This window comes from Monodon monoceros, unplaced genomic scaffold (assembly GCF_005190385.1).
Source record: "Monodon monoceros isolate NGI ecotype Baffin Bay Population unplaced genomic scaffold, NGI_Narwhal_1 Super_Scaffold_4, whole genome shotgun sequence".
Classification (NCBI taxonomy): Eukaryota; Metazoa; Chordata; class Mammalia; order Artiodactyla; family Monodontidae; genus Monodon; species Monodon monoceros.
Window position 1 is genome coordinate 76,768,167 of NW_021703781.1, and position 20,615 is coordinate 76,788,781.

Here is a 20,615-nt window from a genome sequence, read left to right on the forward strand (position 1 = left end):
TGCAGAACAGGTTCTGACATTGCTCTGGAATAAGGAAGCCCAGTGTGGGGAACGAAAGACCTGGAGTTTTTGCCACAATTCATGGGAAGCCTTTCCTAATAACAGCATAAGTATTCAGAAAGGTTGCCTTTCCATAAAACATTAGCAATTCGCATGTTACATTTATCAAAAGGGATGCGTAAGTGAGCTATATGGGAATCAATTACAACGTCATTCATAATTTAGTCCATGTACTATAAAGCACTGATCAGATTTCATGTGTGTTTACCTTCTGAAGGATAACTGCCTGTGGCTTATTCTAGTTTTAGAATACAAGAATGTTTCAGAGCAATGTGTTTATCTCACTTTGAGATTCTAAATCTCCCAAGTTCTTTTTCTCCCAGAAAAAGTCATTTCTGCTTGAAAATAAGAGCTCACCCTCAAAAAAAAATAAAAGCCCATTCTTACTGGTATAACTTAAATCATTCTACTTTAACTTCATCGAGGCAAGGCATAGATATTCTCCTGCAAAACCCATCAGGAAACAAACAGGAATTTGTTTTTAAAAAGAGATGACTGCAAATTTACAGAGCTAAGAATATTTAACTCCCAGAAATGTACCACAGTTTCTAAAGGTGGATACAAATTATCCAACTGTTTGGCACACTATTAAATGTTGTAGATGCAGACATGTATCACGTGTAAATTAGTTATCCACTATGCTCCCGCCCCCTCATATTTCAAAAACTGAAGTAAATTAAGAGATGAGAAAGTCTTTTCCAAATACCTCAGGAAAAACTACAAACCGACGATTTATCAGACCAGATAGAACATCTGACCTGTCTGTTTGATAACGCAACACTCCGTTTCTCTGAACGAGGTGTGTGCCCAAATTCAACCTTACCTCGTATCTGCTGGCTGTCTGCTCAGCTGTTTTCAGGCCTTGATACATATGAATGATACAAACTTTGGCTCTTCTCTGGGAGGGAAACCAGTTCCTCTTCACGAAATCCATGACCATCACATGGTTTTTCAACTCTGTACTAAACGTTTTGATCTGAAAAGTCCGGTGGACGGCTGTTTCCGCGTGGCGGGCAGCATACCCCTTCTGAAGAGTTTTTGTAGAAATTCCAGACTGCTGCATGATACGGGAATCCTGTGACTTCAGCGAGCGCGCCTGGCAAACACAATTTTCTTTGTTTAATCCAGGTATCGAGTGCAGCAGGAGGCACTTGGGAAGTGCCTGGGCTCGACCTCTCCTGGAGTTTTCCAGCTCCAGACCTAGTTGTTCTCAAACCCCAGCTGCAAAGAATATAGGATTTGCACGTGGGAACCTCGAGGGTGACCTTTATGTGCTATAAAAATACTCCTTCTGGTTGCTGTCTGCCCGGCTCCAGCACTTCCACCTGTGTTCTCAGGTCTCTCAAAATCTTCTCTGATTTAAAAGGCACATTTCTCTTTCCCGCTGCATTTAAGTTCTGAACACAGGATCCACCTGGTTACCGCGAGGTCCAATATGTTTTTCAGTCTCCAGCCCCTCGAATCCAAATAAATTATTCACGGGGCGCTGTACAAAGAAACCAGGAGTGATAATTGCCGCTTTTTAGAATTCCTGCTTTTTCTTGCCAGGACTGAAAGGAACAAGAACAGACTGCTACTGACACAAAGGGTGACCTCAGCCCTGGAGAAGATAAGAAACACATTCAAGTGAAAAAGAAAAGTCGAGCACAGAGGCAGTGATGGGTACAAGCTGGCATCAGAGACACAGAGCTCGGGTAGGATGTCCTGGTTGCCACTTGGGGGAGTGCCCTGGCTTAGCTGAGGGCTCTGGTCCCCAGCCAACCCTGGGAATCCCCTCACCACCCAGAGCCTCAGTTTCCCCATGAGGAAACTTGGAATAATAATGCCTGCCGCTCACAGCGTTGTTAGGAGGATCAGGTGAGAGAAATGGTGAGCAAATAGCATGTAATAGAGTCACATAAGGCATCATTTCCAAAGAACAGTTGCCTTTTTCCTGCCCAAATTAGGCTGAACACAGTTCTCCTCATAGGGAAGAACAAATCCGCCTCCGAATCAGCTCTGTTTCTTTTACTTTAACCTTTGAATTCTATTGCTTTTGCTACAAGTTAAGAATGTTGCCTAGAGCCTGAAATATACAGAGAGCCCATTCTCAAGGCTCTGACCTTTATGGGTGTAACACTTTTCCATTCATATAGAGATAAAAAGTTGCAAGATGTTGCAGAACAGAGACTAACGTTTGTCTTGGAGGTTTATAGGAACATTGTGACCAGACCTCCGTGGACAGCTGTAAGAACAAAGGATTCTGACACCAAGAAATCTGCACCAACCAACCACACCCCCTCCCCTTCTAGTATAAAAGAAGCCTGAATTCTACCTTGGGGAAGGTGGTTCTTTGGAATAAAGTTGCTATTTGTTGCTGAAACAACTCGTCTCTCAATTTATCAGCCTGTCCTGCAGCAAGCAGTACAAGCCTGGACTCAGTAACATTCTCTCTACACATATAATATACAGTAAGTCCCCTACATACAACCCTTCAAGTTGCAAACTTTCAAAAATGCAAACGTGCGTTTGCATGTCCAATCACGTAAGTTAGTTCACATGCCTGGCGTACATTGTCACGTGCATGCGTCTTCAACAAGCGGCTGTGCTTTTGTGTACTTTGTACAGGACTGTATAGAGTCCGGTAGTACAGTATCTTTATTTCAAGCTCAGGATGTCCGGAAGCAAGTGTAAAAGCAGCAAGGATGTAGCTGGTCCTGTACTGTACTTTTCAAGGTCCTGTACTGTAAGATTTAAAATGTTTTCTTTATTTTTTGTTTGTTTTTTATGTATTATTCCTGTGAAAAGTATTATAAACCTATTATAATACAGAACTATATAGCTGATTGTGTTAGTTGGGTACCTAGGCTAACTGTGTTGGACTTACGAACAGATTGGACTTATGAACGTGCTCTCGGAACGGAACTCATTCGTATGTAGAGGACTTGGATTCTGAATTTCAGAAATGCCGATGATATACTCCTTTTCACTTCATTTCACGTTTTGGTACTATTTCTGTTAACGCGGTCATTGAGAAGTGGGAATTACAAGCCTTGGATCAGGGGTCTGGGCCAGGAGAGGGCAGGTGACAAGCACCCGGGCTGTGCTCTGAGCCCACACAGGACTCTCTTCTGCAGGCAGCCTCCTCTCAGCTTTTGGCAAATACGCGCCTTGAAGAGTTCTCCCTCTCCACACGGAAAGCCGTGGGGTAGACTGAATGAAGACATGATTCCAAATGACTTTCCTGAAAACAGAGCATCAGTCCCCGGCCCAGAACCGAACCCTTCCTGCAGCAGGAGGGAGCTCAGCCAATCACACTCAGCGGTGCTGGAACTTGGAGGGTGGAAGGTTAAACTTGCCCCTTTGGAGGCAATGGGAATGCTGAAGCCGAGAACGAAAACAGGGTAGGGGATGGAAAAGACTTCAGAGGTAATTTAGGCCAACGTTCTCATTTGAGTGTTAAGACAACAGAGACCCCGAGAGATTAAATGCCAACCCAAGACCACACAGTGGAGTTCCCTATTCCTTAAACAGAATACTGTCCGGATCTGCCTGTGGTTCTCCCAAGGAGGTCAATGAGAAGGTCAAGACCAACTGATGGCAGTCACGTTTCCAATGAAAACACAGCACGACCGAGATTGATGCCCAGGAGGCAGGCTGGACATGCCCCAGGGAGCTGCATAGGGGTGCCATCTTAGATTTGGAAGCTCCCAGAAAAAGCCAGGGAAGAAATCCAATCAATAAAGAAATTAAAATTAAACAAGGACAGCAAAGGAAGAGGGCACCACTTGGCTCTTTGGGGGCTGTGAAGGCCATTCCTGAGACCCCACAGTGACCATCTGAACCAGCTTTTGCTGGTACCCAACTGTTCCCAACCAGGAGCTCCTGCAAACCTGGTTAAAAAAAGGAAAAAAAAAAAAAAAGGCCAAGTCTTTCCTGTCACCACAGCACACCAAAGGACCCTAGGCAACATAGAGGCCAGTGCACTGCCCATCCAACCGCTTTGACTAGCAATGAGAGGTTGGCTGAGGGGTGCTGGCCGCCGGTGAGAGCCGCCTGTCATAGGCCGTGTCAGTCAGCAGTGGCTACGGAGGCTCCTAAGATCGTCACGGCTGACTTTCTCTTCCCTTGACCACAGACAGGGCTGGGCTTTAACCAGCCTTTGCGGCCACCAGAGAAAGCAGTCACGTTGTTACCAAATGCAAGTCCGTGTGCCCGATGCACAGTGAGGCCAAAGGATACCAAAGCGTCGGAGTTTGGAGCAGAGAAAGTTTTGTTGCAGGGCCCCAGAAGGAGACGGGTGGCTCATGCCTTTAAAACCCGAAGCTGTGAGGGAGGGGCGTGGTTAGCTGCAAACTTCTTGGTGTCAGATCCTTTGTTCTTGAGGTCCGGTCAGGATGCTCCTGTAAATCTCCACCAAAACAAATGTGATTCTCTGTTCTGACAAGAGAGGGAAGGTCCCAAGGCTCGACTTTCACACTCTGAGGGCCAGGCCTGGCTAAGAGGAAGGGGTGCCTGCAGGGGCCGGTTACACCCCCTCCCCCCCGGGAGCCCTCGTCCAGCACCCAGTCCGGGTCCTCCCGCCAATGCCCAGGCCCGGCTGAAAAGGCCGCTCCCAGCTGGCGGCGCCCTCAGGGCCAGGTCCCCAGACCCTGCCCAGCCATCATCACCGAGGGAGCCAGGCGCCCAGGACCCCGCCGGCCCTCAGGCTCCTCAGGCCGCCCAAACAGGGGGCTGGGCCCCAAGAACCATGACCCGTGGAGACCACGGCCGCCCCCATGAGGTCTCGGAGGCGGGGATGGGGAGAGTTTCGCGGCCGCCTCAAGGGCTGGGCCCGGCCCCCTGCCAGTCCCCGGGCCCCCAGCTCACCCGCCAGCCTGAAGCCGGAGGACCTGGAGGGCCCCGGGGAGAAGGCCGCCACCACCTCTTGCCTCACTCTCCGCCGTGAAGACCACAGCACCTGTCCGACCCTGATGGCGGAGCGTGACCTCTGACCCCCGCGCTCTGGTCCCAAACTCAGGGTCTCCAGGTCACAGGTGAGCGCTGGCAGCTGCGCGCCCGCTCCGCCCAGTACAATACCCCCGCTTTTCTCGGATACGCCTCACGTTTGAGGAGAACACGTGGGTATGTTTTGGGTAGAGAGGTTAATCGGAAACCCGGCAGAGGAACTGGGTTCTAGGGGGCCTCGGTGTCAGTGTGACCTTCAGCAGGTCTCGGGAATTCTTGCTCAGTAAGACTGGTCGGAAACCTCAGGACCGTCGGACTTGGTCCCTCATCATAGGAAGAGGACAGAGGCCCGGAGGGGGCGACGCTTGGTGGAGAGTCAGCGGGATGGAAAGGGCACAGTCAGGGGATGGGGCCCCAAACACAGTAGCGTGTGATGACTTACAGACAAGCCCCTCCCCTGCGCTTCAGTTCACTTATCAACAAGCCCCTAGCGGCTCTGACACCCCTGAATGTAAGAGTGGGTCAATCCAGGCCGTGTGAGGACACAGCAGAGAGCGGCTTCCCGCCCAGGGCCATCCCCCACCGCAGGGGAGGCAGCAGGCCCCCTGCAGAGAGAGCCTCCTCCTGGCTGGGCGGCTGAGGAAGGGGCTCAGGTCCTTCCAACAGCCCTGGAATTAGCACGCTCACTCCCAGCGGGGCCGCCATCTCCACAGCCCCATCACTGCCCCATCGGGAAGCACAGTCTCCGAGTCAGAAGACTCCGCTCTCTCTGGGGCTCCCAGCACTGGCCCTGCAACCTCGGGTGAACTGCAAACTACCGTTGCCTCGGTCTCCCCATCTGTTTCATAGGGTCACCATAGTGCCTCCCTCCTTGGGCTTCCGCGGAGATGGAGGGCTGGCACGGGTAAAGGGCTTGGGGCAGCCTGGCACTGGGCGTGTGCTCCACAGACCCCAGCTGTAGTCACCCTCAAAAGGCAAAGATTTTCAAAGTGGTAAATTGCCAGGCATATTATTTGAATAATAAGTAAGGAAGATGGTTAAGGAGAAATGGACTGAACGGGACGTCATGAGAGCCCAATTCTAGGACTCCCTCCACCATGCAGTGGTGACCGGAACCAGGGCAGGACAGCCTTGACGACTTCCCCAAATGCAAAACAGAGATAGCCTCCCCGCCGAGCAGTTTGGTGTGAACTTTGTGTCAGGTAGTCAGTGTATGTGAAACTTTGGGACTGACATATACACACCACTATATTTAACATAGATGACCAACAAGGACCTACTGTGTAGCACAGGGAACCCTGCTCAGTATTCTGTAATGACCTATATGGGAAAAGAATTTGGAAAAGAATGGATACATGTATATGTATACCTGAATCAATTTACTGTGCACCTGAATAAATAAACTATATATTTAGAAAATTATACTTTCTCTTAGTATCTTTCTACTACTTTCTCCTTTGGCTTAAACTATTTGAGTTTCTGTCACTTGCAACCAACAGAGTCTGGGCTAGTCCTTGAAAATCCATTATTTTATTAAACAAACACACGGGACGTGCTTCTCGGTGCCGGGCGCTGTACAGGCAGCAGAGACATGCAGATGAAAGGGACACTTTGCTTCCACAAAGGGCTCACCACCCAGCAGTGGGACAGATGCCCGACAAGCAGGTCCCCAGAGCAAGAGCACAGGGAGCGCTCCCAATGAGGGAGGTTTGCATTGGCTGATGGAGACCCTGAGAAACCCTCAAGAAGAAAGGACATTGCAATCTTGAAGGATGCCTGATGGGCTGCCAAACCCCCATGGCTGACCTTGCATGGACAAAGGTGAACCGTAGGCCTTCACTTTTCACTCTCTGTGCATACATTTTGCCATAAAGCATCACAGCCAAGAAGGGGAGGCCTTAACTGAAGCCATATTTACTGCAAATAATCATCACTCTTTCTGGAAAACAACTACCTGAATCTTTTGCTGTTCTTTTCTTAAACCAAATACTCAGTCATCTATAAAAGTTAGGTCCCTGACCTTATTAATGTCCTGCAGAAGATCCTACTTAATTTCCCCAAATTGGTCCCTGAGGTAACTAACTAAAGTTGTACCATTATTAGCAATTGCAATTCAGTGACACCAAATCAACATAAATAAGCCTTGAACGTATTTAGTGTTGAAATATATGTGAAATTAATCTCTTCTTTCTCCCTTGCCCCTGATACAACATGTAGGGTTGTATAGGGTATCCAATGAAGTATTTAAATAATGAATTATTCAAAAAAAAAAGGAAAAAAAAAAGGAACTACAGGTACCTGATGCCAGGAATTTATGCCTATGAATTCTTAATCTCTTCTCCAATAAGATTAGCATTTACGACTATGGAAGACATCCTAATTATGCAGTTTCAGAGCTGATTTTCTGCAGGGCCTGTGCAGAACTAAAAGCATTAGGCGACAATAAAAACAGATGACTATGAATTTCTGAATTCATAATTTGATTTCCCTTTTGGGGAAAATGACATGTTTATTTACGGGTGCTTTACTCATCAGGTGGGAGCTGAAGTTTTCTCTCAGAGGCACAGTGCTTGCTGTGAGAGCATCTAAACAATCATCCTTTTAAAACGGATGTGTGGGGCTTCCCTGGTGGCGCAGTGGTTGAGAGTCCGCCTGCCGATGCAGGAGACACGGGTTCGTGACCCGGTCCAGGAAGATCCCACATGCCGCGGAGCGGCTGGGCCCGTGAGCCATGGCCGCTGAGCCTGCGCGTCCGGAGCCTACGCGTCCGGAGCCTGTGCTCCGCTCCGCAACAGGAGAGGCCGCAACAGTGAGAGGCCGCGTACCGCAAAAAAAAAAAAAAAAGTGTGAAATTCACAAGGGCTGTAGTAGAAATGACGCAATGTATTTCTCCTCCTCTTAATCCCTACCCGCTGGGGTTCTAAAACAAAACAAAAGAATTGGGAATAATATGGCTGATTATGGGATCCTGCACCTTTTAAGGTAGGAAGAGAATGTAAGTTTGCCTGATGAACCCCATTCCCTTGCAAATCATTCAGCTGTGCTGGGTTTTAGCATCAATGCATGGAAAAGGGGTGATCATTTCAGTGATCAGTTACAGGTTCTCAATAGTTATTTGTTCAATGGATGAATAAAATGAAAAGGTATCAACGATCTTTTCTTGTATGGTATACTTTTTCTCCCATGGCTGGCCTTACATGCACAAAAGTCAACGGAAGGCCTTCACTTTTCACTTTCCATGTACACATTTTGTCATGAAGCATCAGATCCTGTTTAATTTCCCCAAATTGGTCCCTGGAGTTACTAAAACTGTATACTTTTTCTCTTCTGTAAATGGAAAAAACTTTTTTTCCGCTTCACTATACAATGTTTGGAAACTACAATAATTTGATGTTTCTCCTAACTTTCCAAGAGGAAGTGGCAAAACCAAGGAGAAAACTGGAGCAGTGGCACCAACCACATTGCCATATTCATCCACAAGATTCATTTTCTCCCCCTTTGCAAGCCTTCAAAAATCATTGACTTTGCACCCGCTGGGTGTTCAGCTCTAGGCCAACTACTCCAATTCCCCGTTCAAAGCCACTTCTAATACTGGTAAAAACCAAGGCAACCCACAAGGGAGAGATCACACAGCCCTCCTTCAAACTCATTGGGAGGAATGAGTTATTTGAAGACAACAAATGGTATCTTCATATTTTCTCTCCAATGTCTAAATAGATTTTTTTTTTTTTTTGCGGTACGCGGGCCTCTCACCGTTGTGGCCTCTCCCGTTGCGGAGCACAGGCTCCGGACACACAGGCTCAGCGGCCACGGCTCACGGGCCCAGCCGCTCCGCGGCATGTGGGATCCTCCCGGACCAGGGCACGAACCCGTGTCCCCTGCATCGGCAGGCGAACTCTCAACCACTGCGCCACCAGGGAAGCCCCTGAATAGATTTTGAATAAAGAAAACCTATGACTTTGTTAGAAACTGTGTTTGATTTTTAAGTATATATTTTGGCAAGCATGAGGGGGTGGTGAAGACTGTGGTTGAAACTTTAAGGAAATAAAAAAATCAATTTGGTATTTACATCCACGGTCAATTTTACCCAAAAGGAAAACCTTTAGTGTCAGCCACGAGAAACGGATGCCAGGCTGGGCTGTGGGCAACGAACAACGTGGCGGGGGGAGGAGGGGGGGTTATGGCCTTGCCCCGAGAGAGGACTCCACTCCGCCCAGATTTCCTCTCACAGATACACTGACTGTCACTCTTTGCCAGGTCTCCTCGCTTGTATGAATTAATGAGTGTGTTGAACAAATTCCTGAAATCCAGTATTTATCAGGAAACACCCAAGCCCCAGGGGAGACCACAGGCCTAGCCCCAGCAGATAGCGTGGCCACTGCCAACCCCTGGGACTCCCAACCCCGACCTTCCCTCCCATGGGGACAGCAGGCGGGCAGCTGCTTGGGAGGCAACCAGACCCCACCCTCAGTGCAGAGTGGCAGGCACCTGTGTGGGTGAGGCCTCATCCCAGGCCACAGCTGACACTTACTGACAGAGAATGGCCTTCCACATGCACCCACTGGCAGTCAGGCCCCTGTCCTGTCCTGGTCAGAGGATGGGCTTTCCTTGAGCCCCCAGAGGATCCCCTTGCTGGGTACCAAAGTGGTAACTCCAAGGTTCTCTCCCACTTTATGGAGGAAACACAGGTGGCCAATTGGGTCATCCTCACACAGTAAGACCAGCAACCAGTGTGGGCAGTTTCCTGGTTTCCCAGACATCATAAAAACCAGTTCCGTGTAATGATTGTATTTGCGCATGCATACACACACACACACAAACACACATACAAACGCATCCACAGAAGATGTGCAATAGTCCATGTGCGTTTTCTGAAAATAAAATAGGCCTGGTACAAGTTACCTTTTAGGTCATTTCATATAAATATAAGAATTTTCTAGCCACCTCAGCTGTCCATCAGTGAATAAGACCAGAGGCCTGTAAACTATGGCCTGTGGGCCAAATGTAAATAAAGTTTTATTGGCACATAGCCACGCCCATTTGTGTACGTGTTATCTGCAGTGCCTTTGCTCTTCGCAGGTTGGCCGAGTTGAGTGAATGCAGCACAGACTGTATGGCCTCCAAAGCCAAAAAGATTTGCTATTTGGCCCTTGACAGAAAAGGTGTGCAGCCCCCTGAAATGAGACCTTCTGGTGAGGCAGTGAGCTCACTCTGTAACCGTGAGCCAGAGAGGAGACCCCTGCTTTGACTGTGGCAGGTAGACTAGTCCAGGGTTACCGAACCTCCCTGTGCTACAGAAGCACTGGGTGCTTGTGAAACCATGTACCCTCAGGCCCTGCCCGGCCCCTGGATCAGAATCTCCGGATTCAAATTGGATGGAGCGGGGGTTCCGGGAAACAGGGCTCAGCTCTCCGGCACCCCCAATGATGACATTTTCCATCACTCTCTGCTCTTTCCCAAGCATCGTCCCACTCATTGCCCTGTTTAGTTCTTACGGCACTGTGAGTGTGAGAGGATGATCTTGATTCCCATTTTACAGATGAGCAGGTGAGGCCCCTGCTGGTAAGTGGTAGAGCCAGGACTCAGACGAAGTGCAGAACCTCTTCCATTGGCCCTGACCACTCTCCGTGACCTCTAAGATCCGCAATCCTAGGAAGTCCCCAGTGAAACAGGAAAGTCAGCCCCAAAGACCAAACCTGCTTCTCTAGCCTGTAACCCAGCTGCTGTACATGCTCGGGCTTGGTGCGCCCCGGGAAAGCGGTATGCCCGCCAGGTGTGTGCACCTTGCAGTGAACGGTCCCAAGTGCTGGGCACCAGGCTCGGACCAGCCTAAGACTCTGGCTTTGACTGTGGCTAAGACTATGGCTGAGAACAAGGCAGCACAGCCCCTGCCCCCATGGAATGTGCTGAAAGAGTTAGAGGGGAGGGGAGGGGAGCCTGACCCAGATGATTCTATGAAGAGTTACTTGCCACTGTGACTTGCTAATCACACTCCCACCTGGTCCCCCGTCCCTGCACATCTGCTCAGCTTCTCCTCGCTTTACTCTGCCCCCAACTCAGGTGCCGTCTTTGGAATGGACCCTCCCAGGCCAAACACCTCCCTTGCCCTACTCGGTTCTTCTTCATGTTACTTCTTATCCCAACATATATATTTATGACTGTTTTCTATAGTCTCTCCCTCACCCCCAAGAACGTGAAGCCCAGGAGAGCACGGCGTGGTGCCACTGGTGGTGGCTCTCAAGGTTGCTTCCTCCTCCCTGCCCTCCTTCCTCCATGCCCCTCCTTCCCTGCCCCCTTTCCACTGCCTGAAGCTCGGATGAACAATAGGGTTACGCCAGGCTGTTATGAATGTGGATGCTGGGGGGGTTGCCCTAAAAGAAGGACTTACAGGGATTAGACATTCTCAGCAATATCTGGAAAGGCGTGGCTTGGTGTTACATGCAGACCTTTCACCTGAGGCCATGCTTGGAGCCCTCGGACTCTGAATCGCACATCTCTTGTGGCGCCATCCAGTCCCCTCCACCCCGTCTTCCTCTTTCTGTGCAGCTCTGGCCAGCTTTGTGCAGGGCAACCAGCAGGGCCACCTGGGTCAGTGGGATCAGGGGCTGGTGGATGCCCAGGGACAGGCCTGAGATGTGCTTCCTAAGGCTCATCCACAGGGCTGGTGACGGAGTACCAGCTGCCCAGGGTGCCTGCCCCACAGACCCTCTCCCTGGCCTTCCCATCTTCTCAGTTTCCCTCCCTGGTTCCTCACTCATGCCCGCTCCTGGGTACACATCCCAGGTCAGCTTCTGCAGGCTCTGCTCTCAGGAGAACCCGGGCTGGACCCAATTCCAAATCGCCTATGGTGTCCCCTTGACACCTCACCTCTAGGTCCCTCAGGGACCTCTCCTGTCTCATCTTTGACCTTGAAATCTGTCCCCCAGGCACTTTGGTGGTGCCCATTCTGCTCTCAATGGGATGAGTATCAGAATCTCCGCTGGGTCCTCCTAATGTCCAGCTAGCTCAGTGCCCTGCTCAGAACAGAATCCCAGTAACCATTGGTTACGTGTGATAGTGTGGTCACAAATGCATCCACACAGAGGAATAGGGAATGAAGCCTGTGCGTAAGGAGACTGCCAGAGGCCACGAATCAGCCTTCCTCACAGAATGCTGAGTTAATCACCATTCAGAGTACCTGGTATGACTCAGAGGCCCAGGAACTCTTTCCATGGTCCTGCTTGAGGGTCAGCAACCTTCTCCTGGAGGAATCAGGGTGAAGGACTGTCAGACACTCAGGCAGGTCACAGAGAGGCTGAACGCCTCGCTATAGGTTTTTCTCTGATTCCAACCTGTGTTCAAGGGAGTGTAAACCTGAGGACGTATCACCGAGGTGTTATTTTGAAACCCATGCCGAGAGAGTATAAGGCTATCTCTTATTGACTCAGAACCAGTAAAGGGAAGTGTAGGCCTAGCCGATTTTGCCCCAGTGGGCATCCCTATGGGGGCATCCCTGTCAGGGCACCAGCAAAGGGAACAGACTCCGTAACAGCAAAGCTGCTCTTCCCGCCACTTCTCCAAAGTTTGCCAGCATGGGTACCTCCAGCCTTTGTCCGAACTCCATCTGTGTCCGTGAATGGGTAACTCCCTCACCCTGTTATAGGCGTCTCCCTCTTGGGGCAATAGCTTTCTATTAAGAGGTTTGAATATAATTCAGCAAAGTGCACACCTCTTTTTTTTTTTTTTTTTTTTTTTTCGGTACGCGGGCCTCTCATTGCTGTGGCCTCTCCCGTTGCGGAGCACAGGCTCCGGATGCGCAGGCTCAGTGGCCATGGCTCACGGGCCCAGCCGCTCCGCGGCATGTGGGATCTTCCCGGACCGGGGCACGAACCCGCGTCCCCTACATCGGCAGGCGGACTCTCAACCACTGCGCCACCAGGGAAGCCCTTGCACACCTCTTTAGAACAGGATTTCCTTTCTAAGCTGCATTTGAAGTGATCTCACGCCCGTTAGGAAGCCCACAGCTGCCCGATCTCCTCAGGTGTGTTCCCTCTTTTTCTTTTTTTCTAACACTCAGCTTTAATAGCCTTTTTATTTTTTCTTTTCCATTCTAGTTTACAAGATATATTGAATATAGTTCCCAGTGCTACACAGTAGGACCTTGTTGTTTATCCAGGTGTGTTCCATCTTGATCACCTGGTGGACTGCCCCTCCCCCTGCCCTCCTCAGCACCTGTCTGAGAGGCCGCCACAGGCCAAGGGTGACAAACAAACTGTAGCATCCTCGCTGACAGGAGATGAAGCCTGCTGGACCAGTCTGGCCAGTGTCTATGTCCAGCATGCACTGTCCACCGTGCCAACTTCCTGCGCCCGGGCCCCAGGTGTGGGGCGAGGCTACCTCAAGGTGCAAATTCACTCTCTCCCCTTTCTCATGTCCCCAGGTTCTCAGTCTTGGGGCTCTTCACCCTTGGCCGCATTGCCCAGCCTGTGTCCCTGGCCAGCCCATCATCCGAGGGGATGGACCTCGGATTCCATCCCTCCTCCCTGGAGCTGATCACAAAGGGCGCCTCCTCGGGTTTCCTGCATGCTTTCTTCTCCCCATCTTCGGTTTCCTTGCTCCTGCCTTCTGCCTTTGCTAAGGTTTCTCTGTGCTTCTCATCCTACAGTTAACATTCAAATTGGTTGACGGCCCTATTTCTTTTTCACTAGACAGACATTTATTTCTCCCTGTTACCCGTTCTTCCCTTAGGTCAGTATAACACAGGATACTGAGGGAAAATAACCCTCTCCAAAAAAGGGCTGAAGAAAGAAGAGGGACTGGTTTTCAACGGGATCGTTCAAAGAGTTTGTCATTCAGCATCACACGCAAACTCATTGATCAGAATTTTGACCAAAACAATGACCAAAACAATGACCAAAACAATGACCAAAAACGGGAAAGAAAGAAAAAAAAGAAAACTATTCATTTTATCTTAGGTAGCTGAATTCATAGAAACATTTCCTATTACAATGTGAAATAAGAAGCAACTCCACGATTTAAGTAATTTCTATCCCAATCTGAATTTAGACACAAATTATAATACTATGCGATACTAGCCTAAGTTAACGTGGCAATGAGAGTTCTAAAGTGCTTACTGACCATAACACCAGATTCACTGTTTCATAAACAAGAAAACAGCCTTGTTTTGGAGAAATAAAATGAACCAGGAATATAGAGCCAGACCATCCAGTGCCCTTTTCAAAAAGAAGAAAACAGAAAGTTTGGTTTGGGGAAGGGGGAGCTTTACATGAAGCATCCACCCTGCCAGCCAATGGCAAAGGCTAAAATAGTTTTCAAAGGTACAATCTGAGTCCTCTGAAGAAAGGAGTGGCAGCCCCTTTGGCATCTTAGCTAGAAAATGAATAATTCAGAGTCAAGTGCAGGTCCCACTAGGTGGAGCCTCCTGTTGCCCGGTGTCCAGACTTCCCTGCTGCCAGCCCACCTTGTCCCTGCTGAAGCTGAAGCTCTTACCTCCCCCCGCCAACTCTCCCAGAATTTCGGTGAAACTAGGCTGCCTCTTGCTCAGGCGTTCACTCCATCATGGACACTTTCTGATGAACAGGCACAGTTCTAAGCAGGAGGAACACAAGGTTAAGTGAAACACGGTCCCTGAATTGTGCACCCTTGGTGGGAAGGTAGAACGGTGCAGACACTGTGGAAAACAATATGGCGCATCCTTAAATAATTAAACGTGGGATTATCATGTGACCCAGCAATTCCACTTCTGGGTATGTACCCAAAAGAACAGAAAGCAAGGTCTCAAAGAGATATTTGTACACCTATGTTCATTGCAGCCTTATTCACAACAGCCAAGTGGAAGCAACCCAAGTGTCCATTAATGGATGAACAGATAAACAAAATGTGGTCTATCTATATGATGGAACATTACTCAGCCACAAAAATAAAATGTTCTGACGCGTGCTACAACATGGATGAATCTTGAAGACATTATGCTAAGTGAAATAAGCCAAATACAAAAGGACAACTCTATGACTCCACTTATATGCAGTACCTGGAGTGGTCAAATTCATAGAGGTGGAAAGTAGAACGATAGTTGTCAGGGGCTGGGGGAGAGGGGAATGGGGAGCTATTATTTAATGGTTATGGAGTTTCAGTTGTGCAAGATGAAAGAGTTCTGGAGATGGATGGTGGTGATGCTTGCACAACAACGTTAGTGTACTTAATGTCACTGAAGTGTACGCATAAAATGGTTAAGATGGTAACTTTTATGTTATGTGTATTTCACCACAGTTAAAAATAATTTAAGAAAGAAACCAAGCACGGTGCCTGCTCTCAAGGCTCCTGAAGTCTGGTGGCCCTGGGACAATGGCCTCCAAACCTGGTCTGGGCACTTGCACAGACATGCTGGTGTCCACAGGGGTGGGGAAAGATTACATCTTTTATTTGTACATACTTTTGTCTCATCTGTCTTCAATATCTGTATAGAACATGTTAATACAATAGCTCGTGGTCATACTTCAGAGGCAAAAATTGGTCCTATATTAGGAGTGCCCTAAAAATTCTTCACTGGTGGGGATGAATGATGGAAAGTCATCTGGAGCCCCCATCCTGGAGGAAACGTCACAGAACTGGAATTATTTCCTCCTCGGTGTGGGGTAGAGGTGGCGGCGGGTTGGGAAGCATCATAAATCAAGTTGCGTTGGCGAAGACAAGTGGCAGTGGGGATGTGGCCTGTGTCCACCAGGCCACCAAACTTGTATTAGGAAGGGCAGTTGAGGTTCCAGAAACAATGACCCTGTTCCCCTCCCCTTTCTCCAGTGGGGTCAAGGAGAGCTCAGGTGTTACCCTCTTTGGGGACCTTTTTCTGCTGCTCTGGGAACTGCCTGTCACTGTTCAAAACTGTGAATGGCTGAGCCTTGCAAAACCATTGCTGCGTCACCTCCACCTCTGATCTTGGGGCCGAGCTCACCCACTTGCCCCAAAATGAGAGGGTTGGGGGGCTCTCCCTGACAGAATAAGAGCCTGCCATTAGAGGTCCCACTGTGGTTGGTCTTCTTACAGCCCCACTCTCAAGGAACTTGTGACAGACTTCTCCAGGACTGGGTGGATGGCACTGTCCACGGTGGACTTCTTCCCGCTAGTCCTCAGAAGTGTCCTACGGCAGCCCCGCCACTGACCACCCTCTGTCTTGGGTAAATTCCAGTTCCACTCTGGAGGGAGGAGAATTTGCTGAGGTTTCCAAGGAAGATGCTCATCCCTGGTCTGGGCAGGCTGGGAGACACTGGCTCATTGTGCATTGGAGGAGGAGGGGGCTGTGAAGTCTGGAACTTCTACAGCCATCTCTCCCCTGAGGACAGAACCTGACAGCAGGGAAGCCAGAGTGGATGCACAGAAAGCAGTCAGGCCCCTGATGACACAGAGTAGCCAAATCAAAGCATCCCTGAAGTCCACCCTGCTCTAGACTGACCAGCTGCACATGCAAATTAATCCCAAACACTGTTTAAACTCGGTTTGAGTTCATGACCCAATGCCTCCTAATTATACAATGGCTCTCTGATTTGGTCCTATTTCATTTTATTTAATCATTTTTTTAAATGAAGTATAGTTAATTCACAATGTTGTATTAGTTTCAGGTGAAGAGCAAAGTGATTCAGCTGTACATATACATACATTCTTTTTCAGATTCTTTTCCATTATAGTTTATTACAAGATATTGAGCATAGCTCCCTGTGCTGTACGGTAGGTCCTTGTTGTTTACCTATTTTATATATAGTAGTGTATATCTGTTCATCCCAAATTCCTAATTTATCTCTCCCCACACACATTCGCTGTGTTAAATTAGAAAGCTGGTAACCATAATTTTGTTTTTTATGTCTGTGAGCCTATTACTCTTTTGTAAATAAGTTCTTTGGATCTTTTTTTAGATTCCACATGTAAGCAATATCATATGGTATTTATCTTCCTCTGTCTGACTCACTTAGTATGATAATCTCTAGGTCCATCCATGTTGCTGTAAATTGGCATTATTTCATTCTTTTTTATGGCTGAGTAATATTCCATTGTGTGCATGCATGCATGTATGTATGTATGTGTGAATGTGCATATATACATATATCACATCATCTTTATCCATTCATCTGTTGACGCGGTCCTACCTCATTTTTATTGCTGACTTTGATAGACCAAGAGACTCTCCTTGGACTTCGCTCAACCTGGAGCTATTTCTGGTGGGACATGGATGATGGCTTCTGTACTCCATTCACTCTCAGGAGCCAATGAGTTCCACCCTTCATCCTGAGGTCTCTGTTCATCCTTTTGACTTCAACACCACTTCTCTCCACACATGGACCCAAGCCCACCCACAAAAGACAAATCACAGGAGGGAGAGGCTATACCCTGTGTATTGACTTGGAGCAAAGGGGAGGGCCAAGCGCCATGATTTGAAGCATCTCTGTTACTCTCGCTCAATTCCCCATAGTTGCCTCATTTTCTTCATATCTTACCTGTCTATTAGGGGAAAGAGGGACATGTTTATGTTTTTTTATATCTCAGCCAACTGTGTTCACAGAGTGCTTCCTGCACTGTGATTTTTAACCTGATTAATAGGCTTAAGTCCCATCTTTATTTTATCTTGTCTTGTCCTGCTTTTGTTCTATCAGTCATGTCACAATGTAGAAAGTAATCAAGTAGCACAACAGTAGCTTATTCTTCCCCGATTCATGTATCCCAATTCATGTATTCATGTATCCCACATTTATCTTGCTGTGGCTCTTTCACCTTATTTCTTTCGAGGGTTTTGTGAACATGCACGTGTGTTAAGTTAGAAAAATATACAACCTTGTAAGAGGGAGCTATCATTTTAATAAAATACTGCCACCTGACAGCCTTGTAAGCAAGCCACTGTAGACATGACAGGGCTTAAACGTGAAGTTCAAGGCTACCTCGCCACACACAGCAGATGTCTTCCAGGAAAACCCAGTGTATGTCAAGAATACTGTAATTGGGTCATTCTTGAAATACACAAAAGGATCCAGATTTGTTTTCTTTTTTAGTGAACTGGTGGTGAGTCATTTTCTACAGTTAACAATGCTTATTAAACTATTAATTATTTGCAAATGTTGCTCCAAGTTTAAGTCGTTGCAATGTTTTCTTACGCAGGCTGCACTGACTGAGAGCTTCTCTCTCCATCAGAGAGCTCCTTAAATCACATGACCCCATTGACAGCAGATGATTGGCTAAGAGGTGGAAGCTCGATTCAAGCTTAGCCAATCAAATTTCCTCAGAGAAGCTTTGCCATCGGGAACAAGAGAATGAGCCAACTAGCTGAGGACTCTGCTGTTTAAGGCTGACCATGCCAGGACCGTGTGCAAGGGGATGACCAGAGAAGCTGGGCTGTAGAGAGCAAAAAAAAGCAGACTGGCACTAAAGATGAAAGGGGAGAGAGAGCTGCCAGGGCACCCTGGTCTGCCTGGCCGGTGCTCACTGTATTTGGGATCCAAGGAATACACTTTTATTCCGACCACAAATCCCACATTACTTGCACCTACACGAGCAGACGTTTGTACCTTGCAGTCAAGCAGTCACACCGACTAGGATTCATTTGGTTCTGCAGGATGGGCACAGGGAGGCTCTCATCCACCCCCCTTTCTCAACACCAGAGGCTTCTCCCAGGCCATCAGCTTCCCTTGCCCTGCCTTCCTTTCTTCTTCCTTTCGAATTCACCAGCTGCTCACTCATGAATGGCTTCTGGAGAGGGCTTCAGGGAAACACTGTCAATGATCTTCGAAGACGCTCAAGTCCTCATGATGGGAATTTCCAAGTCTTTACACACTCATGCCTTGGTTATAACTAACGGAATTTTCATGTTGAAAGGAACTTTATATTAAAAGGCCAAGTGGCCCAAATTTTGACCAAATTTGCAAAATAATCCTGATTTCAAAGATTCTGTTCAATTTTCAATCAATCGATCATTTTGGTTTCAGAAGATGTTCTTCCTTCTTCTGCTGGGGATCAGAGAGTAAGAATGGACCCAGTAGCTAATCTCAAGGAGCTCTTGAGAAGGTCAAACATATACAGTGGAAGTCTTGTGGAAGGTCAAATATATACAGTGTGTTAGGATTCTGGGGGTTGCCAGAGACAGAAACCCACCTGCACCAGGCTGGACAAAGAGAGGAACCCACTGGCTCAAGGAATCCATGGATGGATCAAAGAATCACAGTGCCAGAAGGGCAAGGACTTACTGGGAATCAGGAACAACTGGATTCTCCATCTGGCCTCTCCCTCTGCCTCTACCATGGAGGCTTAGTTTACTTAGTAATGGGTGGGAGGAGATTGTCTCACATACAGGATTAGAATAAATATTAAATTTTAAACACCTCAGAGAAGTGCCTAGGATGATGCCCCTAGTAGGAGCTTGATAAATTTCCCTATTTCCCCTTATAGGTGTCTCACGGTAATGAAGCCCAAGAACATACAATTTGTTACCCAACATGCTTTGTGTGGGGTGTAATGGAAAATGGACAATGGGAGAAAAGGGAGGAAAAGAAGAGATAACAGAACTTTTGAGTCACTGGAGAGAATCTTGCAGGCATTTCTGAGTCCAACAGAGATACTCTCTCCTCACAAAAACCAGAGAGGCGTATTCAACCTCTCTGCCTGCCAGGATAGTTGCAGAAATTGTCTCGAAGAAAGCCTTATCACAAAAGAAACCACCCCTCCTAAATAATGCACAGATAAGTAAATATTAAAATGGAACATCTAGAGCTAGAAAAATAGAAATGTATTTACAGCGTTTATGGAACTGAGTCAGAAAATCGCTGTAGATTCAAGGATGAACTTGGACTCAGAGAGACTGAAAACACCCTGAAATTAGGATATAAGTATTGATTTAAAAATAAGTGAGGGGCAGTGAAGATGGCGTCGGCAGTGGGACAAAAAACTTGGACTTTTGCTGAAAGTGGGACAAAGATGAATATGAACATCTCGCCGAGAAGAGGCTCATGGAAGAGAGAGAAAAGAAGGATGGAAAACCAGTGCGGCCAGGGAAGCGAGAGCTTCTCCGGCATAGGGACTCCAAGGTGGACCTGGAATCCAAACCCGGGAGGACAACTGTCATTACCAAGACCACCCCACAGTCTGAGACGGGAGGATACTACTGCAATGTCTGTGACGGTGTGCTGAAAGACTCCATCAACTTCCTGGATCACATTAGCGGAAAGAAACATCAGTGAAACCTGGACATGTCTACACGTGTGGAACATTCCACTTTGGATCAGGTGAAGAAATGTTTTGAAGTCAACGAGAAGAAAATGGAAAAGAAGAAGAAGGATTATGATTTGGAGGGAAGGATAAAGGAACTCAGAGAAGAGGAGGAAAAGGCCAAAGCCTACGAGAAAGAGAAACAGAAGGAGAAGAAAAGGAGGGCGGAAGAGGACTTGACATTGGAGGAGGAAGGTGAGGTGGCAGCTGTGATGGGCTTCTCTGGCTTTGCTTCCACCAAGAAGAGTTACTGAGGCTTTCTATGCTTGGCTTTTTGCCAGGCCTAACTGTGTGCGTGGATGTCATTTTTGGGGAGGTACTGGGGAAAGTCCTTAAGGGTGGCAATGGAGAGGGCTAGAGGGTGGGTGCTTGTGGTTTCCCTCTGCCTTCAG

At 48.0% G+C, this 20,615-nt stretch overlaps 1 protein-coding gene and 1 pseudogene across 3 annotated transcripts in view; one reads left to right on the plus strand and one right to left on the minus strand.

The window, feature by feature from the left end:
- The window catches only part of LOC114908456 (disintegrin and metalloproteinase domain-containing protein 12-like), a 668,284-nt gene extending 667,161 nt beyond the window's left edge, over positions 1-1,123 (minus strand). For all 3 annotated transcript variants that reach the window (XM_029244622.1, XM_029244625.1, XM_029244623.1), the window contains exon 1: positions 884-1,123. In XM_029244622.1, coding sequence (XP_029100455.1) covers positions 884-1,123 — 240 coding nt within the window. The remainder of the gene's footprint in view (positions 1-883) is intronic.
- A 3,694-nt stretch (positions 1,124-4,817) lies between these two features.
- LOC114908584 lies at positions 4,818-20,477 on the plus strand (annotated as a pseudogene).
- The last annotated feature ends 138 nt before the right edge of the window (positions 20,478-20,615 follow it).